General features: G+C 40.8%; 1 protein-coding gene across 6 annotated transcripts in view; it reads right to left on the bottom strand.

Annotated features, from left to right (window-relative positions):
• Positions 1–5,395: 5,395 nt before the first annotated feature.
• Positions 5,396–26,874, bottom strand: part of UXS1 (UDP-glucuronate decarboxylase 1) — a 69,957-nt gene continuing 48,478 nt past the window's right edge. For 2 of the 6 annotated variants that reach the window (XM_050897093.1, XM_050897101.1), the window contains exons 10-15: positions 18,405–18,524; positions 14,065–14,108; positions 12,190–12,250; positions 10,680–10,737; positions 8,100–8,203; positions 5,396–6,318 (exon numbers count right to left, since the gene is read on the bottom strand). In XM_050897093.1, coding sequence (XP_050753050.1) covers positions 6,187–6,318; positions 8,100–8,203; positions 10,680–10,737; positions 12,190–12,250; positions 14,065–14,108; positions 18,405–18,524 — 519 coding nt within the window. In that variant the 3' untranslated portion in view covers positions 5,396–6,186. The remainder of the gene's footprint in view (positions 6,319–8,099; positions 8,204–10,679; positions 10,738–12,189; positions 12,251–14,064; positions 14,109–18,404; positions 18,525–26,874) is intronic. The other 4 variants (XM_050897129.1, XM_050897139.1, XM_050897110.1 and 1 more) reach the window with 2 other exon arrangements.

Below are 26,874 nucleotides of genomic sequence, written 5' to 3'. Positions count from 1 at the left end.
GAAGAATAAAAAAAAAAGTGCTGTAAATAAATACCATCCCTCCCTAGGCCACAGTAAACTCCATCCATTCCTGCAGGCTGACTCAGTCCAGCAGCTTTCTGTGCCTTGCAGGCTCACAACAAAGCCTACGATCTCTCTCTTCTGGATTGTCTTAAGAGGAAAAAAGAGAAAGAAATTTTTCCATTACTTTGTGCTGCATGCTGAAATTTCCCACCACATACTGGGTCTGGCTGGGATAGAGTTAACTTTCTTCATAACAACACATAGGGTGCCGTGTTTTAGATTTGTGACTAAACCAGTGTTGATAACACAACACTGTTTTAGTTATTGCTGAGCAGCGCCTGCACAGCGTCCATGCCTTCTCCGTTTCCCACCCCGTCCCCCAGCAGGTAGGCTAGGGGTGGGTGAGAGGCTGGGAGGGGACACAGGTGGGACAGCTGACCCAAACTGACCGATTCCATGCCGTGTATGCTCAGCAATAAAAGCTGGGAAGAGGAAAAAGGGGGTGAGGGTTTTGTCTTCCAGGGTAGCCATCGCTCAGAGAGTGGCGGGGCATCAGTCTGCCGGTCAGTGGCCTTTGCATCACTTTTTTTTTTCCCCTTCTTTCCTCCACTTATTAAACTGCTCTTATCTCCAACCCTCAAGTTTGCTCACTTTTGCTCTTCCTGTTTTCTCCCCTGTCCCACTGGGGTGGGGGGGAGTGAGCGGCTGTGCGGGTACTTAGCTGCTGGCTGGGGTCAACCCACCACAAAGCAATAGCTCTGAGGGGAGGGCACCTTCCTTCTTGCAGAGGGGTCCGCCTGATTTGAAGTGCAGCAGTGGCAATGATGCAAAAGTACAAGCTGCAAAGAATGCAAGCAGGTATGAGCCATCGCCGGTTTGGGCAAAAGGAGGGAAACTATTAAAAAAAAAAAATTGTTTGTCAAATATGCACAGAGTGCTTCAAACTTAACTACATTAACAAAAGTTAATTTCCTTTGACTATTTCTGTCCCAAAACACAGACAAAACTGCGCGCCCCCTCCCAGCCTTTCTATTCTGCTGTGCAGACAGCCCAGGGCGCTTCACATCATCATCATCCCCAGCCATCCCGGCATTGACATCACGTAACCTCTCCACCAAGACAGAAGAGCAGCCATTGTTCATTGTGACTCCCTACGGAACAGGAACGGTTTGGCCGTGGTCCAGCGCTTCATGTTTCAAGACCCGATGCTGCCACATCCCCCAGTTTGCGGGCATCAGCCAGGCAAGTCCGTCAGTCGGACTGGTAGGGCAGTCCTGCCTCCTTTGCTGATAATGCCTGCCAGGTAACCCTTCTGTCAAAGCATGGAAGTACTACTGCCGTGCCCCCACAGCCGCTCTCATATACTCCCCCCAAGTCTAGACAGAGGTCTTTCTCTCCAAATCCAGTGTCTTCATCAGCAGCCTTAAGTATGTATTTTCTTTTTTTTTTTGGAGGGGCCTTCATTCCCTTTACGTTCTTACTTGTAACACAAACACGTTGGGGATGGGGGATTGGGCGCTTTTATCCCAGGACTGTTTCCCAGGTGGAAGATGCAGGTTTCCTTGCTCAAAACAGCTTTCTCTGCAGTGGGGTGGACAGAGCCCAGACTGCTGTGCTTGGCTTTGATAGCACTTAAGGCCACCCCACACTTCCCTGTGGCTTCATGTTTTGGACTTTCCAGCTGCTTCAGCCATGGCATGGACCAAGGTATTCGGAGGATCCCCCTCCTTGCTGAAGAGCATGTCAGAAACTAGGGAAAACACAGCAAGAATGAACCAGCTGTTGCTTGTTCCAGGCTGTAAAGGGCAACAGAACAAGGTGGACAAAAAGTTGTTGCCACGTTTGCTATTATGGAATAGGCAAGCGAGAGAAGGAAAGGGACTGGGAAAAGGAATAGAGAACCAGAGTCTGTGTTTTGCAAGAAATATGAATTGTTATTTCAGCAAAACCTCCCTGTTGATATGGAATCGCATTCAGACACCTCCTGCCATACAAAAGGAGCCCTGCTTTTCTCCAGAGCTATTGCTGCTGTTCCTGGGAGCTCTGAGTCAGAGCCGCAAATAAGGCATTCCCTTTCTCCTGCCACTTGTGATCAAAGCACAGGGAAATGTTCACAACAGAGCAACTACGGATTTGTGGTGGCTACGTTCCCACTGATTTCAGGGAGGGGATGTATGGATGTCAGGGCTAGCAATGTGAAGTACATACTTCCCTTGCAATTAACAAAGCATCTTCTTCCTGTGGACAAGTCTTCTCTGATCAGCTTCTAACAACCTTCAAGGACTTCTTGGCCTCAAGTAGCATTAAACTCAATACTAATAAGACTGGGGACTAGCTCAATCCATCACACTAATCAAAGCCCTGTTTTGCCCTCTGTAGCCTGTTCTCTAAGGCTAACAAATTTATGCAATCGTGTTTTGTGTCTCCCCCCTCCTCCCTTGCCTCTCTCTCTCAACTTTGAAACTCAATTCCAACCCTATCTGACAAAAGTGAAAGTTTTTTCAAATATATTACATTTCTAAAAATGTATTGAAAAAAATAGATGACCGAGAGACACTGATAAATGCCCAGAGGGCGGTAAGCTCACTGGCTACTAAACCCGCCAGAGTCTATATACATTAAGAGAAGCTGCAAACACCCTAGACACAGGAAGACTGTTAGATCATGATTTCCCCACATAGCAAAAACTCTAACCTAAAGATAGACATGAGGCTTCTCTAGACTATGCATTCATGGAACTACTTAAAATAAATGAGGTCTGCAAGCCCCCACCGTAGCTTGTCTGTAGACCAGCAGTGTGGTTTACAGTGCTTCTGAGCAGCCTATATATAGAAATAAAGCAAAAGTACATTATGATTAAAAAAAAAAAAAAAATCCAACTGCGGATCTCGCACTGCAATAGCTTCCAGCAGCAAGAGTGGTCCTCCTTGTGAGGTTCAAGGAATCCACAGCAGTGGATGCCTTGCACACCTCTGCTTCTAGAAGGCTGATCTCGCTCGCCAGCACCAAGCTGGCCAGTTCACCACAGACCTCTGCTACATTGCATACTCCCTACTGAGAGAGGAGGACTTGCATCCAACACCGGCTGAGCTGCCCGTTCGTGCAGATCACTGTGATAGGCACCGCAAATCTGGTCATGTAGTTTTACCTTGCCTGCCTGACCAGGTAACAGCAGAAAATGCCAACTCTCAAATCTCCTGGGAAAAAAAAAAAAAGAGAATTACAATACATTGTGTTCAGGCATGGAAATGAGAACACGTCTCGGCTTCGTTTACTCCTCCCAAGTCCTATGTTTCCAAGCTTTCAGCGCTGTATTCCACTGCCCTCCATCAAAAGTGGCTCTTCTGGAGAGGCAGCAGCTGTTTCTTACCTGCGGTTCCCTGCAAACTTGATGCCTCTTTCTCCTACCAGGATGTTTAACCCCAGATGGGAGCAGACATGCAAACCCTCATCTGCCTTCTCGAAGACCCAGTTCAGACCAGACCAAACTTGAAATTACCCCAGACTTTCAATCTTAAGCACCAGCAGACACTGTTTTAACACCCACGATTCATGGCCTTTGAATCAGGTAGAAGGCCAGTCACCAGCTTCAAACACAAAGGGCAACAGCTGCCTCAGCTGCTGTTTCCGGAAGACACTATTTAGAAAGAATACGGGAACTGAACCAGGAACCTCTGAAGCAAAAGCCAGAAACAGTACAAGGAAAGCAGCAAATCAATACAGTCTGTCACTCAGGCCCAGTGGGAGGCATGCCACACACTCACAGATGGGTTGTATTGGTACCAGCCATTTGCCCTCTCTTCCATTTGCTCCTTTTATGAAGGAGGTCAGGCTGTGAAGTAACCTAAAAAGCTTTTAAATTCGTATCTGTAGTATCCGAACGTTCAGACCTCCTGAGGGATTTTTTTTTTTTTTGGGGGGGTGGGGGGGAAACACACATTTTGTGCTAGTCTCCAGAAGCACGCTTGTTCCAGTACAGTTCACGTATTTTGCACTGAAGTCACTGGATTAAATGAAAACCAGCCCTGGAAGTAACAGCTGGCACCCACAGCTCCCATTTATTCTCAATGGCTGCTCTAAACGCTGGACTAGGGTTGCACCCTTGCGCACCACCTCTTCACAGGTGCTTTGGCATCCAGTGGCACAATTTGCATGAGGAGTAAAATACAAAGGAGAAAGAGCACCTTCCCCCAAACATAATCCTGAGCTCAAGGGTTAAAAACACCGTGCTGGGAGCTGATTAATAGTTCTCACCACAGAACTATTAAAGCAGTGGGCACTACTTTCACGTACATCCAGCTGTGGTTTTGAGTATAGAGAGAGGCTGTGCTTTGTGAGTGTATCAGTAATGACAGGTTACAGGCACATTTGGAGCACGTACACCATGGTGTACTTTTCAGGCAATTTAATATGGAATAAATGCCCAGCCCGAGCACCTAGAAAAAGGCTTCAAACAAAAAGCAGACCTCAAGCTGCTCAGCTGTGAAAAGATGGAGGCAATGTGTAATACCTAAATTCTACCTCTGAGTCCAGACAGGAAAATGCTCCCTGGCTCCCCATCTTAGTTGCATGGCAGATTTCCACCAGAAGAAAACCTGCGCACGTGAGCAGGGAAGAAACCGTTTTGTCTTAAAAGGATCACTGCAGACCCGGTCCAGACAGGGCACGCAAACAAACACAGCAGCCCCATCATTGCTGGAGTCCTAGGGAACTTTTACCAGACAGAATGGATGGGACTCCAAGACTTGCAAGCACTGGGAGGCTCCGGCGGACGGCATGCTCAGACAAGGGGGCCTAAATACCACACTGCTCCCAGAGTCTTCCCCGGGTCCCGGGCATTGAGTCATCACTACAGGTAACTCCCGCTTCGACCATCAACCGAAAGATATGCGAAAGCTAATAAAACATCAAACTTTAATGAGATAAAGTCAAGTCACTTTGCTTGATGAGATTTAGGATTTTCAATTTTGAGTGGCACTAAGCCAAAATACCTTTTAAAAACCCACTGCCCATCTCCCCTCCTAGGTATCCAGTCTTAGGTATTAAAAATAAAGGGGAACTATTAAAAATAAGGGGAATTGGATTTTTTGTGGTTTTTTTTTTTTTTTTTTTTTGTTAAGATGACAGGCATAGTTATCAAAGTTGAAAGCATTTACTGACAATTCAATAACTGCTTAAAATAGAAACATTTCCTCAGTTAGGGAGGGTGAAGTTAGACTCTATGGTTTAAAGAAAATCTTACACTCCTGCATCACTATCAACTACCTGAATTGGAATAAATCATGATGTTTTTATCCGATCTATTTCAACAGACATCCTGCAGCCCTTCCTATACATCTATTAAGAGACAAGCAATGAAAGACCAAAGTTATTAACTTTGAGCCGATTATTTACAGACTGTTACTTTCTAATTAATATACAATAAATGCACAGATGGGTAATGCCAGAGAAGTGCCCACAGTGAAACCCTGCAACTAGCAAATAGAAGTTTCAATATTTTATTAAAATAGCATATTCAACCACTGTAACCAATAATACATTAACTTTATTCCCAGAGTACGCACAACACAGTAGTGATTCAAAATATCCTTATCCATGGTAATCAATGAAAATATCTCAAATTCAAGTGTACAACTAAAACTAAACCTTTGAAAAAATCTCTCCTTTAAAGAATACATAAAGCTCTCATACAGAATTCTTTTAAACTCCTTTATACTTAGATGTCAGTATCTCTCACCTGACAATACCACTAGCTTTTTTCTTATGCATAGTAGAACATCTCCTATTTTATAGTACCCATTTTATAAATAAATTGGCATTTTCCATCCCGTTTGTGTTTATCTTCAGCTTCACAAAGAAACCAGTAAATAAAACTGTCAAGGACAGTCACAACAAAATGATCTCACAGCAAGATATAAAACTTGAAGATACTAAAAGATGCTTCTACTCTATTTTACATAAAAAGACAGATTTAAAAAGTGCAAGGCAAGATTTGCAGGGGAAGGGGAATATTTGTTTGTTATTTTTAGGCACATCCACTTCTTTAAAGCAAGCTTCAGAATGAAATTCCAGTTTGTTCTTCATGATACCTGTTTCAAAGTCTCTCTCAAAAAAAAACAAGAAGAAAAAAAAATTACATCCGTCAAATGTCAAGCAGGGAGTTTCCTGTCCAACTAACAGTCTTCAGTTATGTCTTGTTCTTCCTTTTTTCATCCTTGCAGGTTTTGGTTTGGGAATATACTGATTGTTCGCCTGATACTCAAGTTCTTTACGGAAGTAATGAATTGCTTTATTCAAGCCTTCTTCCAATGGGACCTGTTCCCAAAAGCGAGGAGAGAATCATATCACTCTAAGTTCACATCAGCTCTTTTCACAACAGTATCTTTTTTAATACAGCTATCAAAAGACTGCTAGGAAGTCTCATTCTTAGCCAATATAAGTATTAACAGCACCACATACTGGTTACATCTCTGCACTGCTAATGCATGTTAGCTTTTAAACATCAGATATATTTTCTGACATAGTAAGTCAAAAACCCCAACAAATTTAACTCTCATCAGATGGTTATGATTGGTCTGTTTAGTGTCAAAACAGACTTACATAATTCTACTTTCAATTCCTAATATATTGAAAGAGATAAGCACACAGAAATTTAAGCCCCTTCTGTTTTTAATGATTAAAGATCCTCTTTCGCAGAATCTCACAGAATGGTATATACCACAGAAAGGTATAAAGGTGGTGGGTTTTTCTTTTAAGTTTTTATTTCTTCAGTGCTCCGTTGATATACAGAAAAAGGGATACAAATTATCATCCAGTATCTCATTTGATATTCTTAAATCACATACAAATAATTGCCATCGTCCTTGTGCTTTCAGGCATATTCTATTAATATCCGGTGCCTCTGTGAATCCTTTCAGAAGGGTCTGGAGCTACCTTTTGCTATTAATAGGCTTACAATTACTAGATAGGTTCACAGTTTCCTGGAAAGATTTTTGTCTGCAAATCTAAAAAAGCCTACAAACCACTGTGCTAGCTAGAACGGGGAGCTGGCTAAGAAAGTCACACCCTTTCTGGGGATTAAAGTAGACCTTACCTCCCCAAACAAACCAGCTCTTATCATCAGCTATGCCTAGTTATACACAGTTAACTTCACCAAAAAGGTTGAGAAAGGAAAAAACAACAACCATGGGCATTTTGCATTTCTCGCATATTAGCTGTGCAGAACAACCACAATCTCGACATCACCTCAGATGGCTGGTAACTAAGCTTTAGAGGTGGACAGACATTAGTGTGGGTGGTGAGATGTTAGACTAACCCTGAGCATGTTTCAAGCTTATCACCACACAGAACAAGCCCTGAACACCTCTACATATGATACCTGTAGTCCAAAATAAGGGCTTCCTATTCTGGTTTACTCCAGTCCACCAGAATAAAAAAAATAGAAGTGTGTCATCTCTCTCTGGCTAGCTTCTGTTTTGCCTGAGTTTCACATATTTCCCTTTAAACAAACTCTAAAAACCAGAACTTCTTTCTGGTGCTCATATTTCTCCCTATTAAACCAAACAAACTTTTTGTTTACAATGATGTTACAGATAATCTTAAAAATAGTCTTGCTCCAAAGATTTTCTAAAAATATTTTAATTAAATAAAAGCAATTTTTTCCTTCCATAATGCATGTTACCACAGCAAAACAGGAATGAGGACTGCAGCAACAACAGCAAACTCATTAGCTCCCATAACTATGTATCATGTATTTCAAAAGATTCATCGGGCTTACAGAAAGGCAGACACTTCATAATACACATGTGAAAAAGTTAAAATGTCTATCCTATATTTTTTTTCTACTTAAGTCTGTTACAAATGCTAACGCTAATCTGCTCTTCTGCATGGCACAGGCCATACAATCTTACCCAGCAGTTCTTGAATTGTGAGCTAGGGCAACACACAAGAGACGGCCTTTTAAACAACTGTCCTGGAGATTGTGTTAAGCAGATACTATGGTAACTGAAATGTATTGTTATCATGTATGTAGTCCTCCCCCATCCCCCTCTGCCTCCCTGTGTTTTTGCACACAACAGTAATACAGCTGTACATACCACAGGTTCCCAGCCAAGCAATAACTTGGCTTTTCTGATGTCAGGTTTTCGTTTCTGAGGGTCATCCTGTGCTTCTGAGAGAAACTGGATTTCACTCCCACTGCCTATTAAACAAGAGACTGTGCGTTATCATCCATAATTCACTATGCTTTGCATTTACATCTTTCCTACCTATTGGAGCATCAGGTCTTTCTGCAGCTTTCTGCTTCATAATTCTACCACTGAAATGCTTTCCACAGACAGAGCTGCACTGCATGCAACAGCTGGGTGAACCAGCTGTCCCACAGCAACATGGATTCACAAAGCATTTCACAAAGATTTCAGCATGGATTCACAAAAAGGAAGTTATGCTTGACCAGTCTAATAACCTTCTACGATGAAATGACTGCTTCAGTAGCCAAGGGCAGAGCAGTGGATATCATCTACCCTGACTTCAGTGAGGCTTTTGACACTGTCTCCCATAACATCCTTATTGTGGGCTGGACGATCAGACAGTGAGGTGGATTGAAAACAGGCTGCACAGCCGGGCCCAGAGGGTGGTGATCAGTGGCACGAAGTCTAGCTGGAGGCCGGTAACTACTGGTGTACTCCAGGGGTCAATACTGGGTCAATACTGAGTTGTTGATACACCAGAGGGTTGTGCTGCCATCCAGAGGGACCTCGAGAAAGGAGGCTGGAGAAAAGGGCTGACAGGAACCTCATGAAGTTCGACAAGAAGTGCAAAGTCCTGCACCTGGGGAGGAACAACCCCAGGCAGCAGTACAGGCTGGGGGGCCAACCAGCTGGAAAGAGGCTTGGCAGGAAAGGACCTGGGGGTCTGGGGGGATGCCAAGTTGAATATGAGCCAGCAATGTGCCCTTGCCACAAAGAAAGCAAATGGTATCCTGGGCTGCAGCAGGAGGATGCTGCCAGCACATCGAGGGAGATGATCTTTCGCCTCTACTCAGCACTGGTGAGATACATCTGGAGAGCTGGGTCCAGTTCTGGGCTCCCCAGTACAAGGGAGACGTGGGCATACTGGAGAGAGTAATGGTTACTGAGATGATGAAGGGACTGGAGCACCTCTCCTATGAGGAGACACTGAGAGAACTGGGACTGTTCAGCCTAGAGAAGAGAAGGCTCAGGGGGAATTTATCCATCTGTACAAATACCTGATGGGGGAGTAAAGAGGATGGAGCCAGGCTCTTTTCAGTGGTGCCCAGTGGCAGGACCAGAGGCAGTGGGCACAAACTGAAACACAGGAGGTTCCCTCTGAACATCAGGAAACACTTTCTCCCTGTGAGCGTGACCCAGCACTGGCACAGGTTGCCTGGAGAGGTTGTGGAGTCTCCATCCTTGGAGATACTCAAAAGCTGTCCGATATGGTCCTGGGCCACTGTCGGCTGTAGGTAGCTCTGCTTGAGCAGAAGGCTTGGACCAGATGACCTCCAGAGGTCCCTTCCAACCTCAACCATTCTGTGATTCTCTTAGCACTTTTGCATTGTAGAAGGACTTCACTTCCTCTTTGCCCATACTCTCCAGTCTGATTTAAATAGCCAACATAGTACTTGCCTTTCCTCATGACAATACACAGAAACAGGACAATTTCTCTAACCAAATCTAGCAAATAGTTTACATGCCATGTTACTGCGGGATTTTATGGATGTAGAGCTAAACCGCCTTTCCGGGCAGACTGAAACAGATCAAGTTGTTTGTGAACAGACAGACACACGGAGGTAACAATTATTCTATGTGCCTGATGGGTTTGGTGCTGTGATTTTCAATTTCCTTCCGATATGTGCATTCACAGAAGTTTTCCAGAGGTGATAGTCCTGTATTAGAAACATCACATGCATCAGCTTCTGTACTGTATGTTTGAACTTGTCTTTTTCAGATCCCTCAGAAGCACTTCTGGAATCTACAGACTAAAAAGCCTTGGCTAATGGCATCAGTGTATTTCACCTCATTAGGAAGCCGCACCAGAAGACTAAGCACAGCCCTTCGCTTCCATTCTTGAGAGCTCTGATTTGCTACAGGTATCAGAGCAAGAACGAAGAGAAAGCCACAGTGTCTTCTTCCCAGCCACATACAAGGGAGGTGCTGACAGCCCTTGCGAGAGTCACTGGTAGGTAGTGAAAAGCACAGAAAGACTGTCACCACAGCATGAGATTTTTAATGGCAGCTGAAGGAGAACAGCCTGCATAACTGTGAAGAACCACCTTGCTGAAGTATCCATATTTCAGCTAAGATGTTATGCAAGATGTTTTTATTCATGTGTTTTACATTTATGTATCGTCCTTGTGCCAAAACAAAGCTAAAAAAATGCACAAATGTTATACAAAATAATGGGTATAGATTGCACAGATACACAGAATGTATTCGTTCTACTGTTCATGCAGTATTTTACATACAATTGAGAGGATTTGGATTATCTTATTAATATTTAATTATATGATCAGGATACAATTAAATGCCTTTGATAAAGTTATTAAGAAATCCAAAGACAAATTATCCATATATTACACACACTAATCAAGTAATAATCATCTAATGACAATACGTACTTCCTAAGCTTTACTAAGAACTACTTATCATACTCACCAACAAGTTTTTTAATTAACTGGGCAAATTCTAGGATAGTGTGCTCTTCTGGGTTTCCCTAGAAATAGAAGGGATATTCATTACAATAACAATTAAACACCTTATGACATGCTAGCTTTCTGACATGAGACGATTCTAACAGCGTCATGTTAAACTCTGAAAAAGCTACACATTATGCCTTATTCCTACTTTGATGAAAAAAATGTAACTTTGACAAGCTCCATACTCATTACAAAAGTTGCCCTCCATTACATTTGCCTTGGTAATTCAATGTATGTAGGGGGGTGCCCAAAAAAAATCAGTCTGTAAAGAATGGACAAATGCACGTCAATCACAGTAAAGGCATATGCCACTCAGCAGCCCACGCAACCACATCATCAGTTTGAAATCTGGATTCAAGGACTTTGCTGAGTTGAGGACAGACAATGTGATGAAGTATGCTAAATTCTCAGTTCATCCAAGGTTAGGAAACCAAACTAATTTAGCTGCAAACAACTGCTTCCGTATTTACTACAGCTTACATATCAATATGTATAAGGGCTACTTGCTTTCCTATACAATATTCCTTTTCTTAACTCTTTTTTTTTTAAACCAACTTGCACGTGAACTCCGATCAACATTTCAGGACAAAATGCTGAAAGCTTCCTGTTAGCATTAGCTCATCTTCATCAGACTCAATTCCCTCCATCCCTAGCTTTCCTGGTTGCAAAACTCTTTTTTATTACATCCTGTTTGAGCTAGAGCTGAACATTTAGGTACATATAGATTCAAACATTGAGTTTTCTGGAAACAAAACATGTGATGGGGTTTAAAAATACCAGCATTTGGACAGAAACATAGAAATGAATTCATGGCCACAGTAAAAAAGGACAATCTAGTGAACAACTGCCCTGCAGAGTTGAATATCTGATTTGGTAAAAGTTGGCATACACAGAAATGACCTGGCATATGCATCCTTTTTCTATTCTTATATCCACTGCTGAGAATAAGGTGACAACAAATGGGACAGAACAAAAATCTTATTAGAAAAGTTAAGTTCTAAGCAGCCTTAATCAATATTAGAAAATTATACCATCAAATACTATCCCATTTTCCTCTAATCAAGGCTAGTATGAAGTTATTTCTAATTATTTTAGAGCTAAGTATTCCTTCAGTGTTTCTTTTCATTAAAACCAGACTTCAGTTATTTCCTTGGTGTATTTTGTGTGTCCCCCCTGCTCATATTTTGTTCAGTTTTTTTAATATTCTGATTACATAAATCTTTTTGCTAAAACAAATGAAAAACTCTAGAAAATTTATCCTGTTCTTGGAACTACAAGATCTCAACATCTAGGGGCTTAATCATCTTATTGATAAAGAAAAAACATGGAAGAATGCATTATTCATAATGGAAAGAGCTTTTTTCCTCCATTTATTTCTTCTACAAATCAGCACCAGTGACGACAAGGAAAACAGGGGTGATGTTGGCCCCTGCAAAGTAAACACAACAGAGTGGAGCTCTCATACTCACCAAGTTGACAGGACTGCTGACATTGCTGTTCATTAACGCCACCAACCCATTCACAAGATCACTATAAAAAGGGAAGAACAGATTGAGGCAATTTCCACTTCCCTATAAATAAAATTCTTGTCTAAAAAGAAAGCTGCCTCCTCAGAGCTCCAGTAAAGCAGATCAGGCAGCTGAGGAATGCTGAAATCAGATTTACAGTGTACACTTCAATGGGTGCATGTTTTCCTTGGCTGTTTGTTCCACAGTCCCTATTCTAAGATATACTGAACCGGAGGTTAGTTTGAAAGGGCGATTATCTTTGGGATACACTGGCTACAGTTCATCTGAGCATATGAAAGAATATAAAAAACATATCAAGTTACTAAAAAACAATTAATACTTCCTCTTCCCTCTAGTACCCAAGCATATTTAAAGGTCCATTTCCAACACATTTCAAACGGAATAGAGTAAGTTGTAATACAGAGGCACGTGACACCACCACTTGCTTTGCAGTTTGTTGTTTGAGAGTTGCTTTCAGAAATTCTTAAACCAAGTTTGTTAAAAAACAATATTTTGGTGCTACCTCCCCCCAGCAAAATAATCCAACGTTATTTTGGATTATCAGCAACAAACTTAGCAGCTTGCCCCTGGACATACAAATCCAGATCCCTTTCATTATGACTTATAATCAGGAAAGGAGTGGCTACTTTGAACTGATGGGGTTTCCGTAACGTTTGTCACCGCTGTTATTACTTTGAGCAGAGGGAAAGAAAATTTCCAAGCTGAGAATGCTTAAAACAACCCAGAAGCCTGGCACGGAAGTTTAGCTAGCACGACAGAACAAAAGATTCTGACAACTGATTCACTTTTTCGTAGTGAAAGTACATTTTGGCCTTGCTTACACTGCAAATATTAGCTACAGCAATACCCCCTCAACCGGTTCCTTCCCCCGGCAGGGGACACGTGCATGTACGGCACACGCACTGACCACAGCAGCCCCAACGACACAAGATGGCAGTATTGCATTAAAATGCAAGGAGCGACAAACTGTTCAGCGTTAAAAACTTACCTACCCATTACTTGCTGTCCCTTGGAGGGAAGAACATGTTAATATTTCAATTCAAAGTTCTAAACCAACTAACGTTTTGTTTCTTGGTACTTTTAAAAACTTCAGTGTCTCCCTGTCCTGGTTTCATCTGGGACAGAGTTAACTCTCTTCTTAGTAGCTGGTACAGTGCTGGGTTTTGGATTTAGTGTGAGAATGATGTTGATAACACTCTGATGTTTTAGTTGTTGCTAAGTAGCGCTTATCTTAAGCCAAGGACTTTTCAGTTTCCCATGCTCTGTCAGCAAGCAGGTGTGCAAGAAGCTGGGAGGGAGCAGAGCCGGGGCAGCTGACCAGACCTAGCCAAAGGGGTATTCCATACCATAGAGCGTCATGCCCAGTATATAAACAGGAGGGGTTGGCCGGGAGGGGGGATCGTGGCTCTGGCATCGGTCAGCGGGTGGTGAGCAATTGCATTGTGCATCACTGGTCTTTTCTTCTTTTTTTTTTTTTTTTTTTGGTTGTTGTTGTATTCTTTTTCATCACAATTATTATTATTCTTAGTTAGTAGTGTATTTTTATTTTTACTTTAGTTATTAAACTGTTCTTATCTCACGAGTTTTACTTTTTTTCCTTTCCTCCTCCCCACCCCACTGGGAGGGGGAAGGGGGAAGCGGCTGCGTGGTGCTTAGTTGCTGGCTGGGGTTAAACCACGACACTCCCTTCTGAACGTAAAGCTGGCCTAAGAATGAACATAATTTCTTTGACTAAAATGCACATGCATACAAAGTTGGCCAAGCATAAAGAACCATCAAGTGAAGTAAATATTGGACAGTACGAACAAGGCTTACCTGACATACTGGAAAGCTCTCGTCTGAGTTCCAGGTCCATAGACCTAAAACCAGATGAAAATTAGAAAAGTTACATACATATAAAAGTCCTCTCTAGCCCAATTATCTTTTCCTCACCATTCTAGAAAAACGTCCCAAGGAGAAACACCTGAGACACAAGCTCAATGTTACAGGAATGGAAAAAGACGTGCTTGCAGAGCCTCTGGCAAAGTATCAGTTCTTTGAAGGTCGCCTTCCTCTTGGACGTGTCTCCAGTAAACATATCCTTAGGCATTTTGTTAACCAGACTCTACATGTAGGAAACATTCTCAGGGATGTAGGACAGAGTGATGCTTTGTCCTCTCCTGGAACACTGAAAGATGCTGCAGCATGCACTCAGCCAGAAAAGAGTGCCAAATATTTAAAGCAAACCTCAGACTACTAAGATGTGGTTATGACAAGCAATTTTTATTCACCCATTAACAACAGTCAACTTCAAAGAGACCACCAAATGTTAGTGGTCTCTCAAAAAATTGTCAAGAAAAATAGCACTGTAAGCATTTAAAGCAATGAGGACAAAAAAAAAAAATCATATGGCTCTAAATATTACTATCTGGGGAAATGGGAGGTAGAATAATTTCTAGAGGATATGACTCCCAAAGTCACCTCTAGTCACAGATTTGTATCAAAATCTTAAGGAGGGAAAAATAAAAAGTTTTCTCAGGTTATGCTGGCACTTTGGAGCAAGCAAGTTGTTTAAGTTCAAACAGACATTAAAGTATACTTAAAGTGTACATAATGGTATCAGATAACATTATTTTTTTCACAGTTTAATTGCATGCAGTACTGAAGTCCCTAGAACATGAATACTTAAATTCTGAAAGCTATCAGTAGGCCTATTTAAGTGGTGAAAACACTCAAGTTTAACTGTGGACGCACAAATCTTACCATCAACCTGCTACAACAGAAAAGCTTTTTGGAAGGACAGAATAGAAAGCGTGTTTGTTTTCCTAGGGGACAGGAAAGACAATACAATTGGTATACATGCCATTGTCTGTCACTTGGTAGGCCTGCTGCTCTCTGAGGCCGATTCAGAACCAAGAGAGTTCACATTTCAGTAGGCATTGGGTAAGACCAGGGGTTTAAGAGTTTACCCAATAACTAACTGATTCTGAGAGGAACGCACCAGGAGAGCACTCTGACAGCCTGATGGACTCCCAAAGCAAACAGGAAGCAGATTTTATGTATGTATATAGAGCTTTCTGCTTGTTTTCTTTTAGCTTGTGGGATAAGCTTTACAGAACTAAGTCATTTGTGCGTGATTTCTGCAAAGTCATCCGTTTGGCTACCTTTCCTACATGCAGGCAGTGGCTGGAAAATACAATGTAGTTTCCTCCTCCCAATTTCTCCCAATACGTCCCAATTTCTCTTAATAAAACCTTCCTTTATGATAACACAAAACAACAATGGTCACGTCTGCATAGGCTATAATTTCTTCAAATTAAAGATTGTTTTCTCAAGACTATTTACTCCATTTGAACAACTACTTTGAACAAAGAGACTGAATACATTCAGTTTCTAAAAAGGTCAACACTTGGTATTCCTGTCAGCCAAATTCTGTGATGATACAAGGCTGAAATTTTTTTTGGTCTCAACTACTGCTTATTGCTGATAATTCATTTTATTTGACCTGGTCAGCTAAACAACTCTCCCCTTAGTTCTTTTCTCATATTCAGTAATTTTCAGTGTCAGACAGTTGCTTCCTGCAGAACAGTGTTGTTGGGCAAAATGTTCTATTTTATCCTCTATTACATTCTTGATAAAGTCTAGACAGCATGGCAGTTACAAAAAAATTAAAAAAAGCTTTCAATATTCTCTCCCACAGAACAGCACTGACTCCAGACTTCTCTTACTGATGCTCTGAAATATCCCATGGATTGTATGTTTTAAAACAAGATAACTGCTTCATGTTCAGTAAGGCTTCACAAAACTTCCAGTTAGTGTATTTCAATAAAACCTGAGAAACTAAGCATGAATGAAAAAAACGTTTCAGAGGCCAAATATGGTAAAAGCTCACTTCATGCACTGGGGAACAAACTCGAAAAATGGAAGTACCTTCTGACGCTCTGTAGGCTAGCTAAGCTTTCTAAACAGCATTTAGAGGCTCAGACTTTATGCCCCCGGATGCCATCCTGGGAACATACAATACTGACAAACCAGTATATGGTTACAGTCATATTTTGATACAAGCAAGTTCTACAAGGATCAAAAGTGTCAAAGCAAGAAGCTCCATCTTCTTGTCTCCTTCTACTTGCTTAGTGTCTTGCAACAAACACAACCAGCCTCAATCTGCAGCTTTGGGAAGATGCCTGGGTAAGAAAATGAAACTCCTTCTGCAGGAATTTGAATGCTTTTTTTTTTTTTTTGATATTTTGAAAGGAAGAAGTACTGAACCCACGTGGTTGTGCAATTAGCCTATTCAGTGCGAAGAGACTCCTATCAGTAGAGACTAGGCAAGCTGGGTTCACTGGTTTTGTCAGCTACCCAAGACTAAGCCCTGACATTTGCAGTCTTCATGCTGACTTATATGACACATTAAATGTCGTATGTCCTAGTAAACGCTGGCCATTAAGTCACAGTCAGCATCATATAATTGCTACCATACTCTGAGCACTGACAGTAATTTGTAGGAAAAAAGTAAATCCCCGGGGAAAAAGCAAACCTTTAGGAGATGCAGTGAACACAGCACTGAAATTACTACAGGCTTGTTACTCTGAAATAACCACAAGCGTAAATCAGAAATTTAGCAATGGTTAGGAACAACAGAGTAGCCAAGATGCATCACTGATGACATTAAAAAATAATAATAAATTGCCTAAGTTAACAATTACTGATAAACAGCAAGCAAGTAAGCAAATGCTGACCTCCAGAGAAGACCGATCTGTCAAAAATTATCAGTGTACTTAAGTCAGGTGATGTGTACTGCTTTGCAGAATATACACAATTTGAGCTTTTTTAATTTTATTTTTTATAAAGAGTTCTAGATTTCACCTTGTCAGTAGGCTAGTGCCTACTACCCAAGTTTCGCAGAGGGTAGCCATATTTTGGCATATTATTTGAAAAAGATTAAAGTTATGGGAGATCTATCACAGGACACCAAGCTTCATCTTGCCTGGGCATGACTTATTCCCTGATCTATACTCATCAATGCTCTGTCCAGTTTCAGATTTTACTCTACAAGAATCACGGTAGTGGAAGCTGCCACAAAACTTTCAACCTTTTTCTCCTTGGATTGTCTGCTCCTTCCTAGAGGAATTCCTGGCTGAACTCCAGATTTTACAGTCTCCAATATTAGGAAGGCTGTCTCAATCTCAAGATAGCTGCCCCATGGAGGTACTTAGCAACGTTTTTAGTTATTTAGCAGAACCCATTGAGTGATTTCCTGGCACTTCACTCCTCTAATCTAGGCAATATTAACAAATATTTGTATGAAATTTCTGTTTTATGTCACATAAACTGTAAACGTTTCCATGAGCTCACAACTGATCTCAGATTCCAAACTACTTCTCCCCGTTTCAGGATGTCTCCTCATGTATTTTACATATCCTCATTTATAACAGTAAACTAAACAGGATCAGGGCATAGGTCAGGCACTGTCTGTATTGCTAAATTAACAGCAGCATCTTTGGCAGAGTATTGGCCTTTGCCAGCTCTTGCTCTCCCAGAAAATGTTGTGACATTGCTTAAGCATTATCAAGAGCCAAACACCATTCACAGCAAACAGTTCGGATGTGGCAACTTGTTTCAGCAGGAAAATTTAGCTGTATAGATGTGGGTCATGCCACACCAGTTTGTCAATGGTAACAAAAACCAGTCCTGGCCGGCTTTATTTACTAATACATAATGTAGCCTGAAGCCCTTTAACATTATGTTATACATGGAAAATTTAGGCTGATCTCCAAGCTTGCAAAAAGACATTTAGATGCCTAACTTCCAAAAAGGGTTCAGAGAAAGTTCCTCAACAGGAATAAGTACCAAAACATGATTCTGTAAGCCTTGTCATGCCGTGTCCCCATAGAAGAGTTGTGACAGACAGAGATTCAAGCTCAGGATGACTAAAACACTTTCTCAGCTTGCAACTAGCAGCCTTGTTTTTCTCTGGGAAAGGAACACCAATACCATCACCAGAGCACATCTTTGCATATGTAATTCTAAACATTTGAGCTTGATATACTGAAAGACTAGATTTTTAGAGGGGGGAGAAACCTCAGTGTTTTCTAAAATCCATCCTCTTTCATAGCACTTGAGGATAGGATATAAAGGCGAACGGTTCTTCACGTCACTGAGAGGTCATTACTTACTGTTAGTGGTTCTCCCTGGAGAGCTTGTAGGATAAAATTACTGACAACTCTACCATCGTTCATATGCATTCGAGGACCAAAGGTATTGAATATTCTGGCAACCCTCACTTCAACTCCTTCCTGTAGGCAAAGAAAAGAGAATTGTTACTACCTTAATAAGAGTGTCTTTCTTCCTAAAAGTGCGAATTAACTCTCCCCTGTCCCCTTTCTTAAGAATCCCTCTCACAGCTTTAACAAGCATTGTTTTCTCACCATGCTATACTTCCAACCTCTTCTCAACACTACTGGAAATTGTAGTGCATACAGCAATGTAATTTATACTAGTTCTCAGTATTTGTAATGCAAATTCTAAATCAGTGCTAGAACAGCTGATGATTTCAGCACATGCATTTTCTTCCAACAAGAACTAGGATTTTTCAATAGTACCCTTCCAACAACTTACTTCACCTGGGACTTACCTACATTTTTTGCATATCAGTGAAGTCTCACAATCACCAGACATAGTACCAAGGTAGTATTTCCACAGATTAGAAAAGCTGAACACTTCAGATAAGTATCTTGCTGAATGCTATAAAGTAAGTGGCGTAACCACAGCCACAATGTTTCTTAGTGCCCTGCTACTTATTAGGCTGTGTAAATGCATGCACTACAATCCAGGTCTCTTCAATGGCTTAGCTTTTTCCAAGAAACATTTCTATCATTCCCAGAAGTCCTTTCTGCAGGATATTTTGCAAATCTTCAAAGCAAAATGCAACAAATATGTGAAATGGAAACTGTCTGGACAAAACATTTTAACACTGGGAGACTGCAGACTGAAGTAATCTCTCCCTAGGTATTTTCTGTTTATTGACACTTACTCATTTGGACAAGCCACAGTTGGATAAAGCCTACAAGAAGGATGTTTGACCTTTGTGAGCTGAAGCATGCACTTGGCTCCTGATGAGTTCAGAGCAGCGTGGTATGCTGCAAATAGATAGATGCTACCATGTGAGAGTGATAGCCACCATGCAGGGAGGAAGGTGTCAACTTCAGCCCAGGGCTATGCATCCTCCTCATGCTCCCTGGTCCTACGTCCTCCCAGAAAAAGCCATCCTTGTATCAGTCACAGGGAACACTCTTTGTCTGAAGCAAATCTTGTGCTGCTGATTCAACTAAAGCAACTGAAGTCACAAGCATAATGTTCTGGAGTTGCAAACATTCAGTTATTCCTTCAGAGGATACACAGAACATCTTGTATTTTCAATGCCTTTTACTAAGGCTTAGACCAATGCTTGCCATTTTCTTGGAAGACACGAGTGTGTGTGGAAGAAATGTACTGTTGGTACATCTGTGGCTGAAGGCTGCAGCTCACACACACTTCACTCAAGAGAGACCTGGAAACACGTTTTTCTTAGAAATAAATGAATCCTCAAAGAAGTTTTGTGAAACCAATAGCATTAGATTTTTACAGATGAGAGAGTGAAAGAGGCAAAAGGCACATTTAACACTTCAGCTATTACTTGGTGCTGAGAAATAGGAAACACCAAGTAATACAGGTAAAGCTCAACACTTCCTAGTATGGAGATGGCCAAACAACATTCAGTTCTGTTCAACTGCAGGTAAGGTTTCAGTTGCCATGATCAAACGTTGTTTATATTTGCAACTAAATTGTAAGCTAACAGTAACCAGGGAGGTAACTATTGTGCCATAGGAAAAGCTACAGTCTCGAGTCTTTGTCACACAACAAGCTAGCATCCGCAACAGAGCCAAAAAAATAACCTCACAACATCCAGTTGGCCCTGCTGAGAGACCCTGGAAAAAGCAGAAGTCCCTTCCATGCAAAATGCATGTGTTGGGAACATATTCTTTATTTCCTGTTAGCTAAAAAAGCACATCAGTGTAACATGTCAAACATATACTTCCAGCAGCGTATCACAGAGCCATTCCCAATGCCTTCACTGTATCTGGAAATATATACTCTGATACAGTTGCTTGTTCTTTCGTTTTGCCCAGCACTCTATCTTAAAAAGGACTCTGACTCCTTCAGGGAGGGATTGTATTTCATGTGGGCTTTCCAGATACTGCCATTAATAACAAGTACAGAAAATGAGGCACTTGGAAGCTAGTACTCAAGATAAAAATAACTCATTAAACAATGCTGACCAAAAAGCCTCTCTTGTACTGCACAAGCTACAGCAGCAGCCTTGTTTTCCAGTATTGTCTGGAAACTAGCAAGGGATCTAGAAAAGAAAAACAACACTTTCTTTATAGGCACTTACTCATAGCCACAGTGAATCCAGTATTTCTTCTCCCTTCTATTTATTCCCCTCCCCCCACTGTAATGTTGTCTTTTAAAATGAGTAACTTTTTATTTATAGTGTCATCTAGCAAAGCATTTCCCTGCAGCCTACTGCTTTGAAAAATCTATTTTCTATGCAGCTGAATTTTCATTTGTGCCTGTAAAACTGCGATCTATCTTCTCAGAAGAAACTCTTCCACAGATAAAGAGATTTTGGAGCCAGTAACTTAAAAATTGTCCTAAGTTTCCTTTCGTCATTTCATGAACATCTCCTTTGAAGTTATCCTTTTTGCATGTTGAGTAACTCTACTCCTTTTTGTATTAACTGCCTATGAATACTTATGGTACACTCTTACCTGTGTCCTGTTACTCTGAATATCAACAACAACATGTTAATTATGACTAACTACCTCCACCATATTCCCACTAACAAAGCCAATTACTTCCCCAGATTTGTGGCAGTAAGTCATGTACAATGTTCTATTATATCCTAGAGAAAGGAGAAACATTTTTTTGGCCCACATTTATACTGCTAAACAAAAGAGAGCTTGAGACTAATCCCTGACGCTGAGATCAAATGTGATCAACTGGCTTCTGTCCTCATGGTTTAAGACTATGCCTTCCTATAGCAGATTAATCGGAGAGAAAGTTCCCTGAGCAATCCAAAAAAGAGCCCGGAAGCAAGCTAATAAAATGCAGCATTGTGGGCTATCAAAACACTTCAGCTCACTCTATTATTTACCAGTATAGACACGTTCACAGAGACCATGTCTGTACAGATGGAGAGGGAAGACAGAAAAGATGCAAGAAAGATTGTTATGGCTTACAGAGATACCTCCTCTGAATAAATACTCAGACTATTCTATAGCTGTCAGTCAAAAAGTAGCATTAGTTATCCAGTTTCCCCTGCAAAACAAACTTGTCCATGGTCTTCAGCATGAGTCTTTGCCACTTAGTTCTAGAGGTCCCTGCTCCAGAAAGTATCAAGGTATCAAGGATGCTATGACAACATCTTAATTTAAAAAGACATACTTTAATTTTATAAGCCTTTTAAGAAAAGATATCTCCTTGTGTTGACTGTCTTAGAAAATAGATCAATACGCAATACAACTCAAACATGAAGAGGTTCTTTTAACTGAAACAGCTTGAACATATGCTGTGGCTGTAATTCATAAGGATATCAGGCAAGCTTCTCTCACTAATTAACAGTGCTTCCTTCTTTGTAAAGTCTGTGGATCTATCTGAACAGCGAGCATGAATTAGACCTCCCTGCATACAAAAACAAGAAAGGGAAAGCTGCAATTGTCTGTTCTCCAGCAGAAAACTGGATTCAAAAAATCTATCAGGCAAAGCCCAGATAGTTGCATGGATATCACTGTGACCTGATACAAGTCTTTATCAATGTTTCAGCTAAAATTACTAAGATTGTTGCCTGCATCCCTTGCTTTATTAGTCACTAACTGATTCATATTTGTTCCCGTGTGTTTCAGAGATCATTAACTAACTCTCAAAATTGTTCCCCAAACCCTGAATTGTAATCACAGCAGAATTACTAGCACAGTGTTCACCAGGATCCATCTGTGACGCATTTAAGCTACAATACTCTACACTGAGGCTTGGTCCAAGGTATTTTATATATATGTACTGCCTATTGTGTAAGCAAAATGAGATTAATTCCTGGTTACTAACAGCTTTTTAAAACTGTTATGCAAAAATAGTGACACTGAGATCTGAATTTCATAAACAGTAAAGCTCCTAAACAAGCTAGGAAGGACAATCACAGTCATCTTACTCTACTTTCGGCATAATGCAGGTCCCTGAACACAACCAAGGCACACCTCCAGTACTCTTATCTTATGGTTGAAATATTACCATGCTTACAGTTCAACACCTCCCAGACTAGAGAAGCTACAACTTCTCTTCAAGGTCTCTTTGTACCATTATTTATATCTCCCTGCTAAAAGTATGTCCTATTTCTAGCACTTGCCTCAGCTTGTATACCTCTTGTACGTACTGTACACGGCCAATGCAAACAGCCACAGGCCTGTTCCACCAACACTTTGACAGGAGACATTGCCATTGGGAAGGGATGTGTACCCACTTAAGTGCATCTATGCCTGAATTACTAGGATATTCCCTTCAGACAGGTCTTTTAACTTCAGTATTTTACTGCACAACATGGCTTCTGAACATGAGGCGGCAGATAACATAACCAGTGCAATAATACCCAGTAAGTGAGAGCTGTATCACAGCTTCCAGTAAGTTTCCAGTAAGGGAATACATGCAAACAAACAACAATATATACTCCAAACAATTTTAGTCATCTGCATAATGGAGAACTCTGCAGAGTTATAGTCATGAATTAGTGTAACAATGACAGTTGCAGGTGAAAGAAAATGCCTTACCAATGCTTTTAGAGCAATGGTGGCTCTATGAAGAGGACGCATCTTATAGCCAAAAATAAGAGGTGTACCAAATTGAAAAGAACATTAGAAACAACACACACTTTGCATCAAAAGACGAATGCTGCTATGGATATATTCTTATTCAAACACTGACTGAACTTACTGAAGTGAATCAACCTCCAAAAAAAGTTTAAAGTCTTCATGACTTCAAAATTCAATTTGCACAACAGTGCAGCAATATCAAAACCAAAGAACTAAGTTCTCAAATTACCTGAGGGAAATCAGAAGATGGGCTTTCTTACAGCACAGCAACGCAAGAAAAAAACCACACTAGAGCACAGAGACTATGGAAAGTATTCAGACTTTTCTTGGGAAACTGCCTGTATTTGTTTAGTCCACGGCTTTGATAATCGTTGCAATACAGTCTTCTAACCTTGTCTATGGTACAAGGTTATTTTGCAATTGTGAACAGCACAGAGCATGTAGAAACAGTAAAGATACTAGAGCATTAGCAAAACCATTGTGTCTGAATATGGGCCAGAAGACCTAACAGTTTTTTCCTGCTTTATTTTCATATAATTTGGAAAAAGTGTTGCTCCACTGACAGAAAAAAACCTCCTATTATATCCACGCTATGTTTGTATCAGGAAGTGCTGACAACTCAGATAAAACAATACAATTTAGAAACAGACTTAAATAATGAAACTCTCCACTTAACAGAGGCAATCCTATTAGTAATGACCCAGTGAAACAACAGGTTACATTTTTATAATACTGCCTCAGTTACTGCAGTGTTCTCCTCCCCTTTCACCTCACTTCCTCCAACTGAATGTTAGAAACAGATCGCTTTGGAAAACTATATGCCACTTCTGCATTTGTACAGGACCAAACACAATGTTTTGGTTCACGTGCAGAGCTCCCACACAGCAAAAAAAATTATTACAGACAGCTCTAACAACTCATTAGAAAAGGTGCAGATCCATTAATCCAATAGCGCAGAGAATACATACCAGCAGGTTTTCAAAAATGGCAGGACTACCAGAAGGACTGTACGAGGATAACTGGGACAAATCAGTTTCAAAAGCTTAGCATTATTTAATCTCTAAATGATTACAGTTTGCAGGACTTAACTTTATTGAACTATGGGACACGATTTTTATCTGTGGTTTCTTTTTTCCAAAGTATAAAACCCTATTTGAGAACCATGCAGTTACAATGGTTGAAAGCAGCACTGTTTCCTTTTTCGAAGTGGAGCCAGTTAATCACGAAGATAAAAGTGACTAACAACAAACAGTACTTGAAATTTTCAATGGAACTGCCACATTTATTGAGAATGTTAATATAACTGTGAGTGTGTAACCTCTCAGACTTCGCAGAGGAAAGGCATTGTGGACAATTTTTTTCTTTTCTTTCTGAATTTCACTGACTTGGTGTATAATAACTCAGATGGGACTAGTTGCGGTGCTGACACCTGCCCTTCAGGGGTGTCAACGCCCCCTTCAGTCAGCAGTGAGAGGGGCTGTAGCATCTCAACCCTACCTTACAGGTAGTGCCCAAGGTGGCTGACTGCCTGTAGCACCTTACAGACTCCCCTCTCCAACCTTCGCCTCACTAATACTCCTGGATGTGAAACTCCTCTGCATGGCTTCTAAAAAGCTAAAGGGATCCATGATAGCTCTTATCACTACGATTTATCTTTGGCCTGGTATACGTCCAACAGTAACCCCCATCTGTGTCATTAAATGACTGTCGTCTGGGCTTTTGACTACCGCCCTGAGGAAATGCCATGCTTCCTCTTCTCCCCCTGTGCTGTCAGAACCACAAACAATTCAATTCCATTCTTCCATAAAAAACATCAATTCTGCATCTTTTTCTTAAGCAAACTGCTAGCAAACTTCATGTGACAACACCAAAAAAGAATGCTGCATGCTTAAAAATAACCTATATTGAATATCAAGGAAAGAAAACAACAAGAAAAAATTAGAGAATACAGGATAAACTCCCAAAAGACATTAAAGCAAACTGCTTTAATTCAACATAGCTATTTGTTTTCTATCTAATTACTCAATAACTACCTGGTTATTCACTATTCAATGCCTTTTCAGTTGCAATTCAATCAACGGTTTTCATTACCCCTACATTTTACATGAAGGCTTTTTATGATTACTGAAACCAACTCAATTTGTGAATTAAAGATTAGGGGGAAAGTACAACTCAATATAAAACAGAAAATCACCCTTGTGTTGCAATTGCAATGCACTTCTATATTTAACAAATTTCAACATCAGTTTGCATGTGTTATTCTCTCACATTAATATAATAAAGTTCACCTCTAACATGTCTTTCCTTTCTTCTGTTACCTATTAAGATTTTTTGGCACCTTGAGTCTTCACAGTCCTGATTATAGAATATTCTATAATGCAGAGCATAACACTGGTCCGAAGGTTATACTTAGTATTCGATTATGATAACTCAGTTCACTCCTATATGCTTAGAAATGCATCCAGTGGAATTCTTAACTAGAAGATCTAAGCTATTCTAAGGCAATTTGAAAACTATCACATCACGTCATGTATAACTAAGCCCATTTGCTACCACTGAAGCTTGCAGAGTCACACAGTTGATATGAAAAAAAAGGATGAAGAAAGTGGACGGAGATGAAAAATTTCCCTGCAACATTCCATGGTGACCTGAAGTGTTGCTTCAGCTCTGGAGAATTTCCTTACAGAAATGGTGTAAGAAGAGAAATTAAATCTAGTTCACAAAACACCCTTAATATGCTAAGCATTTAAAATGCTGTGTATTTGTATTTATGACATGCCTATGCAAACATACCAGATCCCTGCCATGAAGGTAGTGTCAGATTCTGACTAGTATTTAAATTAAGCCAGAGTTGGAGCGTACATGAATATTTGGATTTCTAGGTAGCTTCATAATTCCAACTGCAATTTTTTAAAAAGTCAAATGCGTACTGAATGGCAACTCCTGAACAAAGCACAAAATTCACATTGCAGTACTATGTGCTGAAACTCCCCTCCCACCTCTTTATCCCCCCCGCACCTGTATGTTTTCTCCACCTATATATGTCCAGGAAGACCTTACTTGCATTTGGAAAATGCTGTCCATTTTGGAAGATGGTGGTATTACCTTATCTAGTAAAACAGAAGGTCTGTGGAGGAGAAAAATTACTAGCTGTGCAATCATATCACTTCTATAGCAAGTCACACACCTGTATACGAAGTTTATGCAAAAAAGCACTTCAGAAGGACAGGGAAGGATGGGCAGAATAGTAACAAAGATAAGAGTACAGAATGGAGAAAGCAAACAGATCGACAAGCTGCTATTATAAGAGAGTTTCAAAACTATGCCTTGCATCTTCTTAAGGCAATTGAGTGAACTGAAAAAGGCTTTCCAGCAGGGAGTGCTAGCAAGCACTGAAAAAGAGATGAAGAGAAGGGAATTCCAAAGAAGTCTGAATCAGAGGATGCAACTTAGTTCCCAGATGAACAGGGCAAGGAACTAAAGCTTCCTGTGGCTTGAGAAAAGTTCCAGAAGCAGGTACTTCCACTCACACTAAGGAGCATGGCTGACCTACACTTCCACATGAATTTATGGAGGGAGAGCTGCTCCCAGAAGCCTACAGCAAATATCCTCTCAAACCACACACTCAGGTGCCTCACATGGGATGAGATGGACTTGTGTACGTGCTTTGAATTTGTGAGCCCTGCATTTCTCCAGCAAATACTTCACTCCCCACCTCTCCTTTCAAGCAGATGCTTATATATTA

Source organism: Gymnogyps californianus, chromosome 1 (assembly GCF_018139145.2).
Source record: "Gymnogyps californianus isolate 813 chromosome 1, ASM1813914v2, whole genome shotgun sequence".
Classification (NCBI taxonomy): domain Eukaryota; kingdom Metazoa; phylum Chordata; class Aves; order Accipitriformes; family Cathartidae; genus Gymnogyps; species Gymnogyps californianus.
This window is presented reverse-complemented; position numbering and strand designations above follow the sequence as displayed.